The sequence below is a fragment of the Nyctibius grandis genome, chromosome 1 (genome assembly GCF_013368605.1).
Source record: "Nyctibius grandis isolate bNycGra1 chromosome 1, bNycGra1.pri, whole genome shotgun sequence".
Taxonomy (NCBI): domain Eukaryota; kingdom Metazoa; phylum Chordata; class Aves; order Nyctibiiformes; family Nyctibiidae; genus Nyctibius; species Nyctibius grandis.
In genome coordinates, this window is record NC_090658.1 from 120,781,171 (window position 1) to 120,794,569 (window position 13,399).

General features: G+C 40.1%; 2 protein-coding genes across 3 annotated transcripts in view; one reads left to right on the forward strand and one right to left on the reverse strand.

The window, feature by feature from the left end:
* VSNL1 (visinin like 1) overlaps positions 1–7,963 on the forward strand; it is a 52,537-nt gene extending 44,574 nt beyond the window's left edge. Inside the window, exons 2-3 of one of the 2 annotated variants that reach the window (XM_068404753.1) lie at positions 6,526–6,741; positions 7,766–7,963. In XM_068404753.1, coding sequence (XP_068260854.1) covers positions 6,526–6,741; positions 7,766–7,963 — 414 coding nt within the window. The remainder of the gene's footprint in view (positions 1–6,525; positions 6,742–7,765) is intronic. The other variant, XM_068404762.1, reaches the window with a different exon arrangement.
* Positions 7,964–10,691: 2,728 nt separating this feature from the next.
* The window catches only part of SMC6 (structural maintenance of chromosomes 6), a 36,987-nt gene continuing 34,279 nt past the window's right edge, over positions 10,692–13,399 (reverse strand). The window contains exon 28 of the mRNA XM_068424441.1: positions 10,692–13,152. Within this exon, the coding sequence (XP_068280542.1) occupies positions 13,044–13,152 (109 nt within the window). The 3' untranslated portion in view covers positions 10,692–13,043. The remainder of the gene's footprint in view (positions 13,153–13,399) is intronic.

The following is a 13,399-nucleotide window of genomic DNA, read 5'->3' on the forward strand; positions in this document are numbered from 1 at the left end:
TCAGCAGGGAAAGGATGTTACATCATCCCACTGCTGTGATTTGTGAAAGCCTGTTTCATAGGCAAGCACTGAAAACACTTGTTCAGCCAGAAGTATATGGAAGATAGCTGGGAAGAGGCCTAGTCTGACAATTACAAGGACTAGAAGTCTCCCTGCTTAGGACTGTGAAGACTTACTTTTCAATAAAAAACATAATTGAAGCTCAATGATCCCTCTGCTCCCCCTACAGCCAGTCAAGGGAGAAGTCTCTGACACCTAATTTGACCACTTCAGATGGCTCTTTGGAGAAGCCTCTCTCCATTGACCGAAGAGTGATGCACGGCTCCAATGCAGGGCGATGCCGTGGCTCTCACACCCCCAGGCTTTCCTGCTCACAGCCCTGCCCTGCTCAGCCTTGCCCTGTCCCTGGTCTCCTCCCCACTGCTCCCCACCACCCCTGGTGGGATGCTCTGTGCCAGCCAGCTCTGCTCCAGCACCGGGCATGGAGGCAGCTCACAGCCTTTCGCATTCATTTCACTGGCGTTACTCCAGAAGATGAGGGTGAGATATAACATGAACAAGAGGGGCACACTGTACCTTATCCATTCTTAATCCACACATACTCAGGAAGTCTTGAAAATGTGTCTTTATCTATTTTAAAGGTGTATCTGTCCTGACTTGCCCTTGAGCTGTGTATTCCCAGGCCATTCAAATCTCTTCCAGAAGCAAGGCAAATGTGTCTTTGTCTTTTTGCTGTGTCTTTTGTGCTGCTGTGGTTATGCTCTTGTTACATTAGTTTTCAGTTTTGTACAGAGGTGCTGGCAGGCACAGGCTGCAGCCCTGCAGGTCACCCTGGTGCCAGAGCGGCACAACCTTCCTGACAGGTCCCGGCGGTCGCAGTCTGTACATCTCTTCCCCTTCTCATGCCTTAACACATGAAGTGCAAGAGTACAGTACATTATTGTAAGTTACAGTTATTTTTTCTAAAGGAGATAATTTAAAAGTATTCTTTTTTCTTATCTCCTCAACTCCTGCATTTGTACTCTTGTCAGGAGCCTAGAGCTTCATCCTCTTGAAAAACTAGTGAGCAGCAGCCTGCTCCTTAGTCACGAGAGGCATCCCCCTCCATGACCAAAATACCACTGCAGCTTTATCTCATGGTGAAAATATCCACAGTGCTCATGTACTGTAGTTTCAAACACATTTAATGCTGTGGCTCTGCAGAGTGGGAGACCGTATCTGATTCATGACATACAAAGCTGGGGATAAAACCTCAACTCTGACTTGGTCCCTCCACTGAAAAGATTGGGGGTAACAGCTATTGGAGCTGTTGAGCGAATACACTTCAAAGGGCTGCTCACTTTCGAGCATCTGTAAGATGGGGCTTCACCAGGAGCTATCAGCATCTGGATTCAAATTTGAGAGATTTGCTATAAAATACCAGTCTGAGCTTCTACCAGCAGCCAAACTTTCCGATTCTCAACATGCTCGTGTTCTCCACTTACAAAGGTGAACAGGATGCCTAGCAAACTTACTAAAGGGAGGAAAGAAAACCCTAACAAGGCAGATAAATAGGGTAACTCCTTCCTAAAGCATAACAGCATCAATTGTATAAGGTTTTTCCCATGGGAGCCAACTTCTAGGATTGTTTCCATGTGCTGGCCCCCGATGGTGCTCGTGCTGCTCCTTGTACTGGCTGTGCCTCGCTCGTCCCTCTTTTCTGCTCCAGCCCTTGGCAGAGCATGGCAGCACTGAGCCCCAAATGGGGTGTCTCAGTTCCTGAGGGAATCAGCGGCTGCTTCTTTCGTCTTCTCCAAGCCTGGGATACAGAAGCCCTGTGTCGCCTCCTGCTCTCCCACCTCCCATTCTGCACTCCAGCTCCCACCTCAGTGCTGGAAGCTGTGACCTTACATCAGTGACCGAGTCATCAACTGGGCATGTGTAGGCAGCATGTTCAGCTTTCTGTACACTACTCTAATCCTCGTTTTCTCCAGTTTTATAGCAGAATTTCCCTTTTAATAGCAATGCATCTCAACCATGAGAAAACATCGCATGAAAAACAAAGCACCTATCAGGCTGTCTATAGAGTCTCTCCACCCGACTCTACCAATGAAGGAGAGCCCCTTCTTTTTTTGGAACCTCCCCATCACTGGGGAATTTGAGGAAGTGTATTGCTTTTGGTTTTGTTTTTTCTTTATGTTTTAGCCATATGCTAAAGCTTTAGCCATATGCTTTAGCATATGCTTTTTGCTTTTTGAATAACTCCCTCCCAAAGATGATCTGAATAGAGTTGGTCACAGAGTTGTCTGTGAACAGCGTCTCTTCAAAGATGCTAGAAGCATCTGCAGCCAAGCAGATAAATATTTCTAGATATTTCATCAGTTTCCCTAAGACTTAAGTTCTGTATAATTTGTGGATGCTATTCGATAGATATTCTGGGACCCTATGAACCGCCCCCCTAGATATGGGAAAAGGACCCAGAAACACTCTGGGAACTAAGAACCTGCAAGACATTCTTCTTCAAAATTTAGAAGAAGAATGAGAGGGATTTTTTTTTAATCTTCCTTTCCTAATTGATAGTTGTCTGTAGAGATAACACTTTCTTCACACACCAGCATGTTGATCTAACCAGTCACGAAAAGCACAGGCCAAGCAAGAGATGAGAAGCAGAAGCAAAGGAATGACCAGTGTTTGGTCACCTGTGGAACTCACTGCTGTAAAAAGCCCAGGCAGGTATCGTTTGTCTTGATTTTTAGGTGAAAAGGGTAAAGCAGGAGACAGTGCTGGTGTGTAGAGTGCACTTTTCAGTACTACCATTGCAGCAGGAGGGAACTGGTTGCTTTCATGCGTAGATTGATCACCTGGACAAGGGTTTGCAGAGGAGCCTGAAGAACTCAGACTTGCCCAACGGCTGGAGCCTCTGAAAATCCCAGTTGTGTTTCTTTACTTGTTTCTGAGGCATTCACTGAGCTTGTGCCAGAGTGCCATATGAGGCAGACTAAACCACTCTTCTCATATCCCCCCCACCAAAAATGGGTGTTTTTCTTCCAGTGATCCCTGTCTCCCATTGCCTCTTGGCTCAGACTAGTCTTAAAAATAGTTAACAGTCTATGCCTTTACACCTTGCTAAGGCCTCACTGTATTTTAATAGCAAAATAATGTTTTACCAGACTGGCTTCTTTTGCTCTGTAATTGTTTTGGTTTTCTTTTACTCCATTTCTTATTTATGAAACATATCAAAACAGGCCAATGGAAGTCTTCAGGTAGGTTTTTAAACAAGTTTGACAATGTTTTTCAGTCGTTCTGAGCTAAAAATAATACAAATCAGCAGGTACAGACTGGAGACGGGTGCCTTCAGTCCCTAAAGGACCTTTTACTGCATCTGCTCCCTAGAGGGAGGCAAATAGAGAGAAAAACAAGAGGGGGGCGAAAAAAAGGCATCAATTCCATTTGTTCACCTTACTAGGCTGTGAATGCCAAGGCTTAGCTCTGAGCAGTGCCATCACCTTTTTCACCTCAGAAGATAAAATGTTGTCTTGTCTGTGATGAAAAAAATAGAAGGATGCTTTTCGACTGGCACAAGAGGTAGGCACAGATTGCTTTTGCTTCTCTGATAGGAGACTGAAGGATATGTTTGAGTGTCCCCAAGAATAATTTAGAAATGGTCTTTGGCATCTCCGGCCACTGACCCCTCCTAATCCCCTGCTTCGTTCTTGGGCTCTTGAGTATTTCTGTGTGTCTGCCACTTCTTAGCCATTTTTGTAGGTGAGCTTCTTCATTCCATTTTAGTTCTTTGGTCCCACCAGTACATTTGTGCCATTTCTGAGTCTAGATCAGAGAAGAATAGCACTTGAATGTGTTTTGTTTCTCTGGACAGTGAAAGGGATGGTCCCATTTCCTCTGGCTGCTTGCCTTTCTGTTACAGAGACTTTGGAGCAACAGAGTCACAGAAATACTGATTGGGCACCATCCTCAGCAATAGTCAGCTCTTAACTGAAGCACTTGGAAGACTGTGAAATTTTGAAGTATTTTGTTTCGTAAACTATATGTCACAGGACAGTGATCAGTACAGATTTAAAAAGCAAGAGATTATTCTAATTGTCTTTTCGGCTTTGAGCAGCCAGCAGGCTCCCAAGAACAGAAGCGGGGAGCAGTGGAGTGCCGGTGGAGCTACAGGGCGCAAGAGCCACTTCTTAACTTCCCACCACTGATCTGCAGAAGTGTACACGTACCTATATACACACACACGTGTAAAATTAAATATCACCCATGTTAGCCCTTGCAGTCGATGCAGAAGTTGGGGAAAAGGTAGATCATGAAGAAGAGAAAGCAATGAGCAAGATTTTCAATAACCTACAAATAACATTCAGGTTTTGGATAACATTCACATGACTTTGTTCTGACACAGCCAAATGTAGGATTGTGAGCCCAAAGAGCCTTCCCACAGAGGGAGCTCTGTTTGCTTTGACAAAAGGTTGAGGTTTGCGCTGGAAGAGCAATTCAGCAAGGTCTGGTAGCTGCAGTCACTGCGGTCCTGAATTGTATCAGAGAATCCATGTACCTTTATATGTGTTTACGAGTCCAGTCATGCTTAGCATACCAGAGTCCAAAAATTTTTAAAGGTCAAAACCCAGAAAGTACAGAAAAGAGCTGCAGCAGTACCTTGAGGCATTTACAGCTCCATCAGTTTGCATTATCAAAACAGAAATGGGCTGAGTTGAGTACAGGCACGTAAGTTACATTTTCAGGTGATGATACCAAATGCCTCTTTCAGCTATTGGAGAAGGGGCGCAGAAGCAGCAGCAGCTGGATGCTGACCCATACTTTGTAAAATGAGAAAATCACAACTTTAACGGCGATGTTAACTTGGACAAAATACCACTGGAATGGGTACAGTGTCCCTCTCTCTCGAGGCCTCCACGCCATATTCAAGTATCTTCCCAAAAAGATACTTGGGAAGTGAGATGGGCATATTTGATATCTCTTCAGGGATAATACAGCTATTTTCATTCCTATGGAGGTAATTCACACCAGGGCAATATTCCGAATGTATGAAGGTGGGCAAAATTTAACCCTGCCTCTCTTTTGAGGGGAAGAGGAAGATTTTACAATGACTATAATGCCCCTGAGCCAGAGAAGTGATTGTATCATACCTCTTCAGCAATGCAAAGGTTATCCAGAATTGTGTCTGAAAAGTTGGTATCAGAGAAAACAGCAAGTTTAAAGGAAACTTTCAGGTTAGGACCCCTTTGGCAATGCAGCAGTGGCTCCTGACATGACCCGCACAGCCGCATAGCGCAAGCAGCTGGCTGCACACTAAGTTTTGCATTTTTAGGGCAAGACACAGTATCCAAATGGTCATTTGGCCTCCTCAAAGGAAAAGCAGCAAAGGCTTGCCATGTTCTACATCTGTATTTTGTCAGGCAATTAGCAGCGCCCATTCCTGTATATGCTGTGAGATCCCCAAGATCCCCCATGAAATTTGAGTGTATTGTTCAAGGCTTTCACAGCTGACCACAGCACGCGTCAGCCTGCAGTGAAAGCTCTGGATGGGGACATGGAAAATTGTAAAATGCAGACCCACTTCCTCAGCTGCCACCGAAGTCTTTCCTTCAAACTTAGATTATTAAATGCAATGCGTACTAAGACTTGAAATTTTAAAAAGCACAAAAGGAGATGGCTCTCAGATTGGGAGTAATGCAACGTTTGTATTTTAGGAGCATGAAAACCTCTATGAAATTTGGCAGGGAATATAGAAACAATCACTATTTGCGTACAGTCCCTTCACTGCAATGGGGCTTCAGCACTGGGTTAAAACTCCCTCTCTTCAGAGGTATGTTTTCTTGAGTCTGGGCCACAGAAAGAACCACCGCTGCCTCAAATGTCTTAAATCATACATTTCTTGATGGAAAAAACATCAGCTGAAAACTTACATGTTATGGTCATTTAAAATACTTTATTAAGCTACAGTCCGTTGCAGTGTACACTGATAATGGATACTAAACATGAAAAACATTGTCCTGTATTGGTTAACTGAATCTCAGTTCTCATCTTATATACTTGTATTATGTTGGCTGGCAGAAGAGAACATATGTTCCTGGTTTTTTATGCTTTGTGTGGATTTTTTTTTTTTAAATAAATGAAGTTATGTAACAGCAAGCCCACACATCTACTTGGTTGCAATATGTCAACAGCTGGTGACTCCCAGGCAGAAAAAATACTGTTAAAATGCACCTTGGTTGCTGTATTTCAAAGTCAAGAGAATGTCACATACAATCTCCCATTTGCACCCAACTTCATTTTAAGGTTCATCTAGTTAATTTATCTTTAAATTAGCATTAAATATATTTGTAATATAGTTTGCAGTAAGCTAAGAGATTTTTGTAGAAATAAGTTTTTAATAATCACTACACTGTAACTGTTATGGAAGCTTACAATCTTCCAGCAGAAACTCTTCGTGAATGCCTCACTTCAGTATTTTTCAGGCAGGTACAGAACTTGCTCCCTGGCACTGCCCACAGTTCTATTTATTATTTTATTTTGCAGTTCTTTCCCTATGGAGATGCTTCAAAGTTTGCCCAGCACGCCTTCCGCACCTTTGATAAAAACGGAGATGGGACCATTGACTTCAGAGAGTTCATTTGTGCACTGTCCATCACCTCACGAGGCAGTTTTGAGCAAAAGCTGAACTGGGCCTTCAACATGTATGACCTGGATGGTGATGGTAAAATTACAAGAGTGGAAATGCTGGAAATTATAGAGGTGAGATCAATATGACACTTCAAAATAACATGTCTGAACATTACAGAATCACAGAATAGTTGGGGTTGGAAGGGACCTCTGGAGATCATCTAGTCCAACCGCCTGCTAAAGCAGGTTCAAAATTAGGTTAGTAAAATTTAATTACTTGTTCACATACCCTTTAGATTTTAAGCACACAAGAGGCTGTACTGTACCATTAAAAGTGTACATTACATACATTCATCCTATACTGACTCATGCCTAAGTGGTGCAAGCACACTAACATTTTAATAGATGTAATCTCGGAGAATTGCAGACTACATATGTGCATATAAGCTTTTAAACATCCAGAGGTAATTTTTTTTTTCTGATGAACGGATTAACCATAAGAACAGCACAGCAAAGGATTTGCAAAGCCCATCTCAAAATCACTTGACACCCATGAAATTACTGGTTTGTAGCTCAAGTAGCTGAAACCTTACTGGAGATTAACTTTAGATGATTACAGAAATTTACAGGGATAACACACTATTTTCAGTGAGCTCTCACAGATGGGCTGTAAGATGACCAGAGCATATAAAAGGAAGGATAAAGTTTACCTCCCTCGAAATCTGCCAGCCACTAGCCACAGTAGCTAATACCAGATTTTGCTCACATGTATACACAGAAAGCTATTAAAAGGTGATGACTTCTAAAACTGATTATTCAGTTTATGTGAAATATTTAAATGGAGTGACTAAAAGCCAAATAAACAGTTGATCCAGAGAATAGGTTACAACAGTCTTGCACTGTGAAATGGAAAGCCAAAGAAATTCATTCCAGGATGCAAAATGCAAGCACCAAAATAAATCTACATCTAAAGAAAGTAAAACACATTCTTCCTTGTTTTAAGCATATGGACATCTGATTCTAAGAAAAAAAGAAAAATAAATCTTTAGGGAAACTGGCAATCATTTTATTGTTGGAATATCTTTCCAGAATATGATCACATCAAAAAATCAGGTTAATTCGTTTGCTGAATTTTCTATTTGGTTTCTTTCCAAAGGCCATCTACAAAATGGTGGGCACTGTGATAATGATGAAAATGAATGAGGATGGTCTGACGCCTGAGCAACGGGTAGACAAGATCTTCAGTAAGATGGATAAGAACAAAGATGACCAGATCACACTGGATGAATTCAAAGAAGCTGCAAAGAGTGATCCTTCCATTGTATTACTCCTGCAGTGTGACATTCAAAAATGAGCTTGTGTACAACGCGTCATAGACTGCACAGAAGTTTAATGTTCATTCAGTTTGCAGCTATTTACACACACACAAAAATTTGCTTGGACTACCTATAAATGGACTTGCTTCTTGTGTTTGAAACACTTGTGTGCATGAGAATGTCATTTGCTAAAGAATTTTAAAAGTATATATTATAAAAATAAACTGCCACAACGTGATGTGTGCAATGTCATTTCATAACAACCCTCTTCCTCTGAAGCCTGCGCAGCAGTCCTGTGCTGCAGTGAATTATATTATTTATTGTTCATGTTTTACTGATGCTAGCTCTGTGTCTCCTAGACTGAGTAATGTTAGTGACACTGAATTCCCATGCTAATGTTAACTGTTTATTATAAATCATGTCACCATTCTGCTGTAAAGTAGTACTGGACAGACAGAGGGGAAGAGTTCCTCAGCTCTTAAGTCTGATCCACACATGTGCTTGTATTGTCAGTGGATATAAATGTACTTCATTTGCATGCCTTTTAGGTTTGCCTTAATTCTTACCTCATTTGCATCCCTTCAATCCAGAAAGAGCTATATCAGAGGAATGCAGTATTAAAAAAAAAAAAAAAAAAGAAAAACCTGCTAAAATTATCCCTTTCATTAAAAGTATATATAAATATATATATAATGTTTAAAATATTGTTTTATTGGAAGTTTAAAGGTTTTATTGGAAGTGTATTGATCTTTGCCTGAATTTTCAAAAGCTTCCACAGAGGTTGCAATATATATGTCCCAAAATAAATTTATAACATTTGACCTTTTCCCCTAATTCTTATTTCATGTCTTCAGCACGGTAATAGGAAAAAACAAAAAAGTTCAATCTCTTTAATTATCTGGCACTGTACTACTGGGAAATATATCTTTCATTATGAAAGTATGAAGAAAACTTCTTTGCACTCACTCACTAGAAGTCATATGAAACCAAAAGTTTCTTTTACTTACCATCAAAGCAGCTGTTTATCCTGTAAGATACTATGCAGACAGGCTGAGAGAGTTGAGGCTCTTCAGCCTGGAGAAGAGAAGGCTCTGGGGAGACCTTATTGCAGCCTTCCAGTACCTGAAGGGGGCCTACAGGAAAGCAGAAGAGGGACTTTTTACAAGGGCAAGTAGTGACAGGATGAGGGGAAATGGTTTTAAACTGAAAGAGGGGAGATTTAGACTGGACATTAGGAAGAAATTCTTTACTGTGAGGGTGGTGAGATACTGGCACAGGTTGCCCAGAGAAGCTGTGGCTGCCCCCTCCCTCGCAGTGTTTAAGGCCAGGTTGGATGAGGGTTTGAGCAACCTGGTCTCGTGGAAAGGTGTCCCTGCCTGTGGCAGGGGGGTTAGAACAAGATGATCTTTAAGGTCCCTTCCAACCTAAACCATTCTATGATTCTATGATTCTATGCTAATGCTAAGATTTAACAGTACACCTACTAGATTTGTGCTTTCGTAGCTTTTTAAGCTAGCTGGAAGTCAAATACAGTTTATTTGCTTGGCCTAAACCTGGTGGTCTTTTAATGTTTTTCCCTCCTTGAGTAAGAGTCTTTCCTCTTATCATATGACATTAAACTGTGCTGGGTTTCATATAAACAGATATGTTGTCAAAAATCATTACTGATAAATTAACCATAAAGTTTGATGATTGAGAAGGGATAGTGAAGAGAACCACCGTCCTCCTCAATTCTATGTCCATCAATCAAGTTCATCTCTATACCGTGGCAAGAAGTGCTGCGCAGCCCTGGCTGCATCGAGAACTAGCATACTCAGAAATTGCAGATAAAAATCTTTCTTACACCACGTTTCCCAGTTACTTTAAACAGTTGGTTGCTTGCAAGATTACAAAAAAAAAGAAGTCTGCACATCTTCCAATTGCATGTTTGATATTTCTTCTTTGCCTTATGAAGAAATGAGACGGTACTCTTCAAAGCTAAAAATCAGACAATAAAACATGACACAAAAAAATCATTCTCTCTGTTTTCAAATTTAAAAAGCTCATCTTAAAGTTGAGGGGAAAAAAACCCCAAACAAAACAATTTTACATATTTTGCTGACAAACATGTTGGGGGGAACACAGCATCAATTGTTGCCACAACCACAGCCATCCTCTAGTATTTAAGTTTCTTCATATTCCAAACAAACAGCAAAATGCAGAAATTTCAACTACATTTCTTAATACCAGAATTTTACTTAGACCACACAGGCAATATTCTTAGTAAATTAGAGAGCGGTATACTTTGTACATTTGGCTGCAACTTCAGAATAAAACACGCATTCTGAAAATGTTACATATTTCTCATAACGATACGCCCATTGTTTCTACTTAGGCTTAAATAACTAGTTGTAGAGAGGATATTGAATATTCCTGGGAATTTGTGCCTCTCTGGTTTACATACACTTTTTAGAGAGGCAGTATCTCATTCTACATTTCCCTGCACCTCGAATTTATGTACCTGAACAGGCTCCGTTTACTTCAATGCAGCATTAAGCAATGCATTACCATCGAAAATGGCCAACAACTCAAACAGTCACAAAAGCTAACATCAGCACTGCAATTCTCTCTCTAGGTAGCTGGTACAGTAAACTCTGTAAAAGAACCAAAAATAAGGATCATTGCAAAAATAAGTGCATGCAAGCAAGTGCTTCAGTAATTGTTTATTCAGAACCAATCCTCTACCATAAGAACAGTTGCTTATAATGACTATACAGTCAGGCATACATTTTCATCAAGTACAGTGGTAGATCGGAATATATACAATATATGATTTGAAGCAAAGACCAGAATTGTTGCCAACTGCTCCATTATTTCAAGTAAGTCTATAGAAAACCTGGGAGAAAGCTGAAGTGTTAGCTCAGTAGGAATGCAATAATTTTCCTTAAGCTCTTTTCTCCACACAACTCATTAGGAAAGTACTAATGAAGCTAAATGCTTTTCTCTCTCCTGTCTCTGCACTCTTGCATTATTTTTTGGATGCTGAAGAAAATCAGGAGGAAATAATGCTATGCCATTCTATCATTTCAAATATCGTAAGAGGGTCTGAAACATATTCTAGTTTCATCATAAAATCGAGTCAAATTAAACATGTGGTTCATCATCATGTAATAGTATCGAGGACTCCCAGTACAAACTGGGCTTGCGTTCCAGAGAAATTCTGCCAAGTATGCACTTTGTATGGTTCCCCACCCCACACACTGTATTTTCACATAATCCTGAAGTTGTATCTTTAATATATATTCCATCAAATCACAGGATTATGGAATTGTTTAGTTTAGGGACTTCCAGAGGTCTCTTGTCCAACCCCCTGTTTGAAGGAGGTGCAGCAATCTATTTGGACACCAAAAGCTTCCAAGGATGGAGATTGTGCAGCCTGTCAGGACAACATGCTCAAATGCCTCATACCTTCATCATGAACAATCCCTCCCCCCGCGTTTATCCATCCAGAACCTCCCCACTTCAAATTTATGACTGCTGTCTCTCTTCTGCCACGCACTTCAACAACAAGCCTGGCCCTGTTTTGTCAGTAACCTCCTCAAGGTTGCTGTGAGTCTGTTTGTCCATTACCCTGGGCTTTCAGAACTAAACATCTGAAGCCTTTAAAAAAATCACTAGACTTCATTCCTACAGTTTGAATGCACGAGAACTGCAGCTAGCTTTCTCAGTGTATTTCCTTCAATTCGTATCTAGCTTTCATATTTTAGAGATACCTACAAGTGTAATACGTGTTTGCGTAAAAACCAAAGAACATTAAAGAACACAAAATACTGTGCAGCGGCTATAAAAAAGCAGCAACAAAGTCCAGTTAAAACGTACAGTGCAATGAGGTTTTATTGAGGAATTGCTATTCGGTAAATAACTGTAGAACTGCAGAACTGTTCTCCAAATAGTCTCAATGGCTTTTGTATCCCCATAACATTTAAAAAACAAAACAAAACAAAACAAAAAGAGACAAGTATGTCTAATGGCTGAACTGTAAAAAGTGATTGTTTTTTAAGAGCTCCCAACAATTTCAAGTTCCTGGAGAACAGAAGAGAAAAAAAGTTAATTTGGGGCAGTTTGAAAAATTTGCTGCTTCTTTCTCCCTCTCATCCCAAACAAATGCTTGTATTATTTAAGTAAAGCAAGTCTATTTTATTTTAACTGCTCTAGTATAGTCGCGGGGGAGGGTGGGAGGGGAGCTGGGACAGGGACACACAACGCAGGCGCTACAATGCTGTAGAAAAGTTACTGTATTATTTCCCAATATTCTTATTCCACTTCATTCCTCTATATTGGAAGGACTTCCATCACTTTAGTTTGTTATAATGTAATGAATATCTACAAGCTTAGTCTATACGTGCAAACTCAAGACTGTGCAAGAAATTAGTTTATTGGAATTAAGAATCTTAAGTTTATAAAGCCACAACTTGCTAGGTTTTGTAAGCTCGTGTCCAAAGAAACTCAAAGTCTTCCCTACAAATTCTTCGGGAAGAAATAAAAGCACCTTTTTACTGTCCAGAGAATATACTGCAAATAAATTCCTCACGTCTCTAATTATGAAAGTATACACTATAAGTACTTATAGTTTCTCATGTTCAGCTGCTGTGGTTCCACTGGAAAGAAATGAAACACGTGTTTTGCTGCATGAATTAATTAGCACACGTTTAAGAAACAAAGTAGAGCTAGGAAGAAACCAATGCTTTCAACTTAATGCTAATTTTAAGTGTGTAGAGATACTAAAACATTACCACAAGTATCAGTTCTCACTGTTTATTAAAATATTACTCCATAGTTATACAAAATATATTTAATCTTTTCCAGAAGAAAAAACAGAACAACTGATAAAAAATTCTACTAGTTGGTAGTTAAAAATATCAACTGAACATTCAGGATTTTGTCATCATCAAAATTGTGCTTATTCTTGGTCTGTACACATACAGTAAATCTTAAAAAAAAAATAAAATACAGGAACCCCTTATTTTCCTGAGAGTATCTAACAAAAGATCCTCTTATCCAGCATCAGGAAGTAATAACTTTACACCCATCATTACACATTTATCCTCAATAGTATGCCATATTCATACACAGAGGCACTTATTGATCATCTTCTTTGTCCTTCTTGTTTTGGAAATTCAATGTTCTTTGGCCTCTTTCAGGGTCTTGCATTCGGAGGATTCGAATACGGGAACTCGTGGGCAGAGAACTAAAAATAAAGTATGCATCATTTAAACAGTGTTTCTTGTACACAAATTTCAGTATTTCCATTTGATTCTTTCCATTACATATTTTCCTTTAAATAACTCCATCTTTTTTCTTTGACAGTTTTAAAAAACAGTAACACGGGCTGAAGTTCTGGCTTCACTAAACTGATACTGAAGCCAGACTTCAGTAAAAGCTTGAGGTAAAGACAATGACTGATTTCAATCATGTGATTTCTAACAATTAGACTA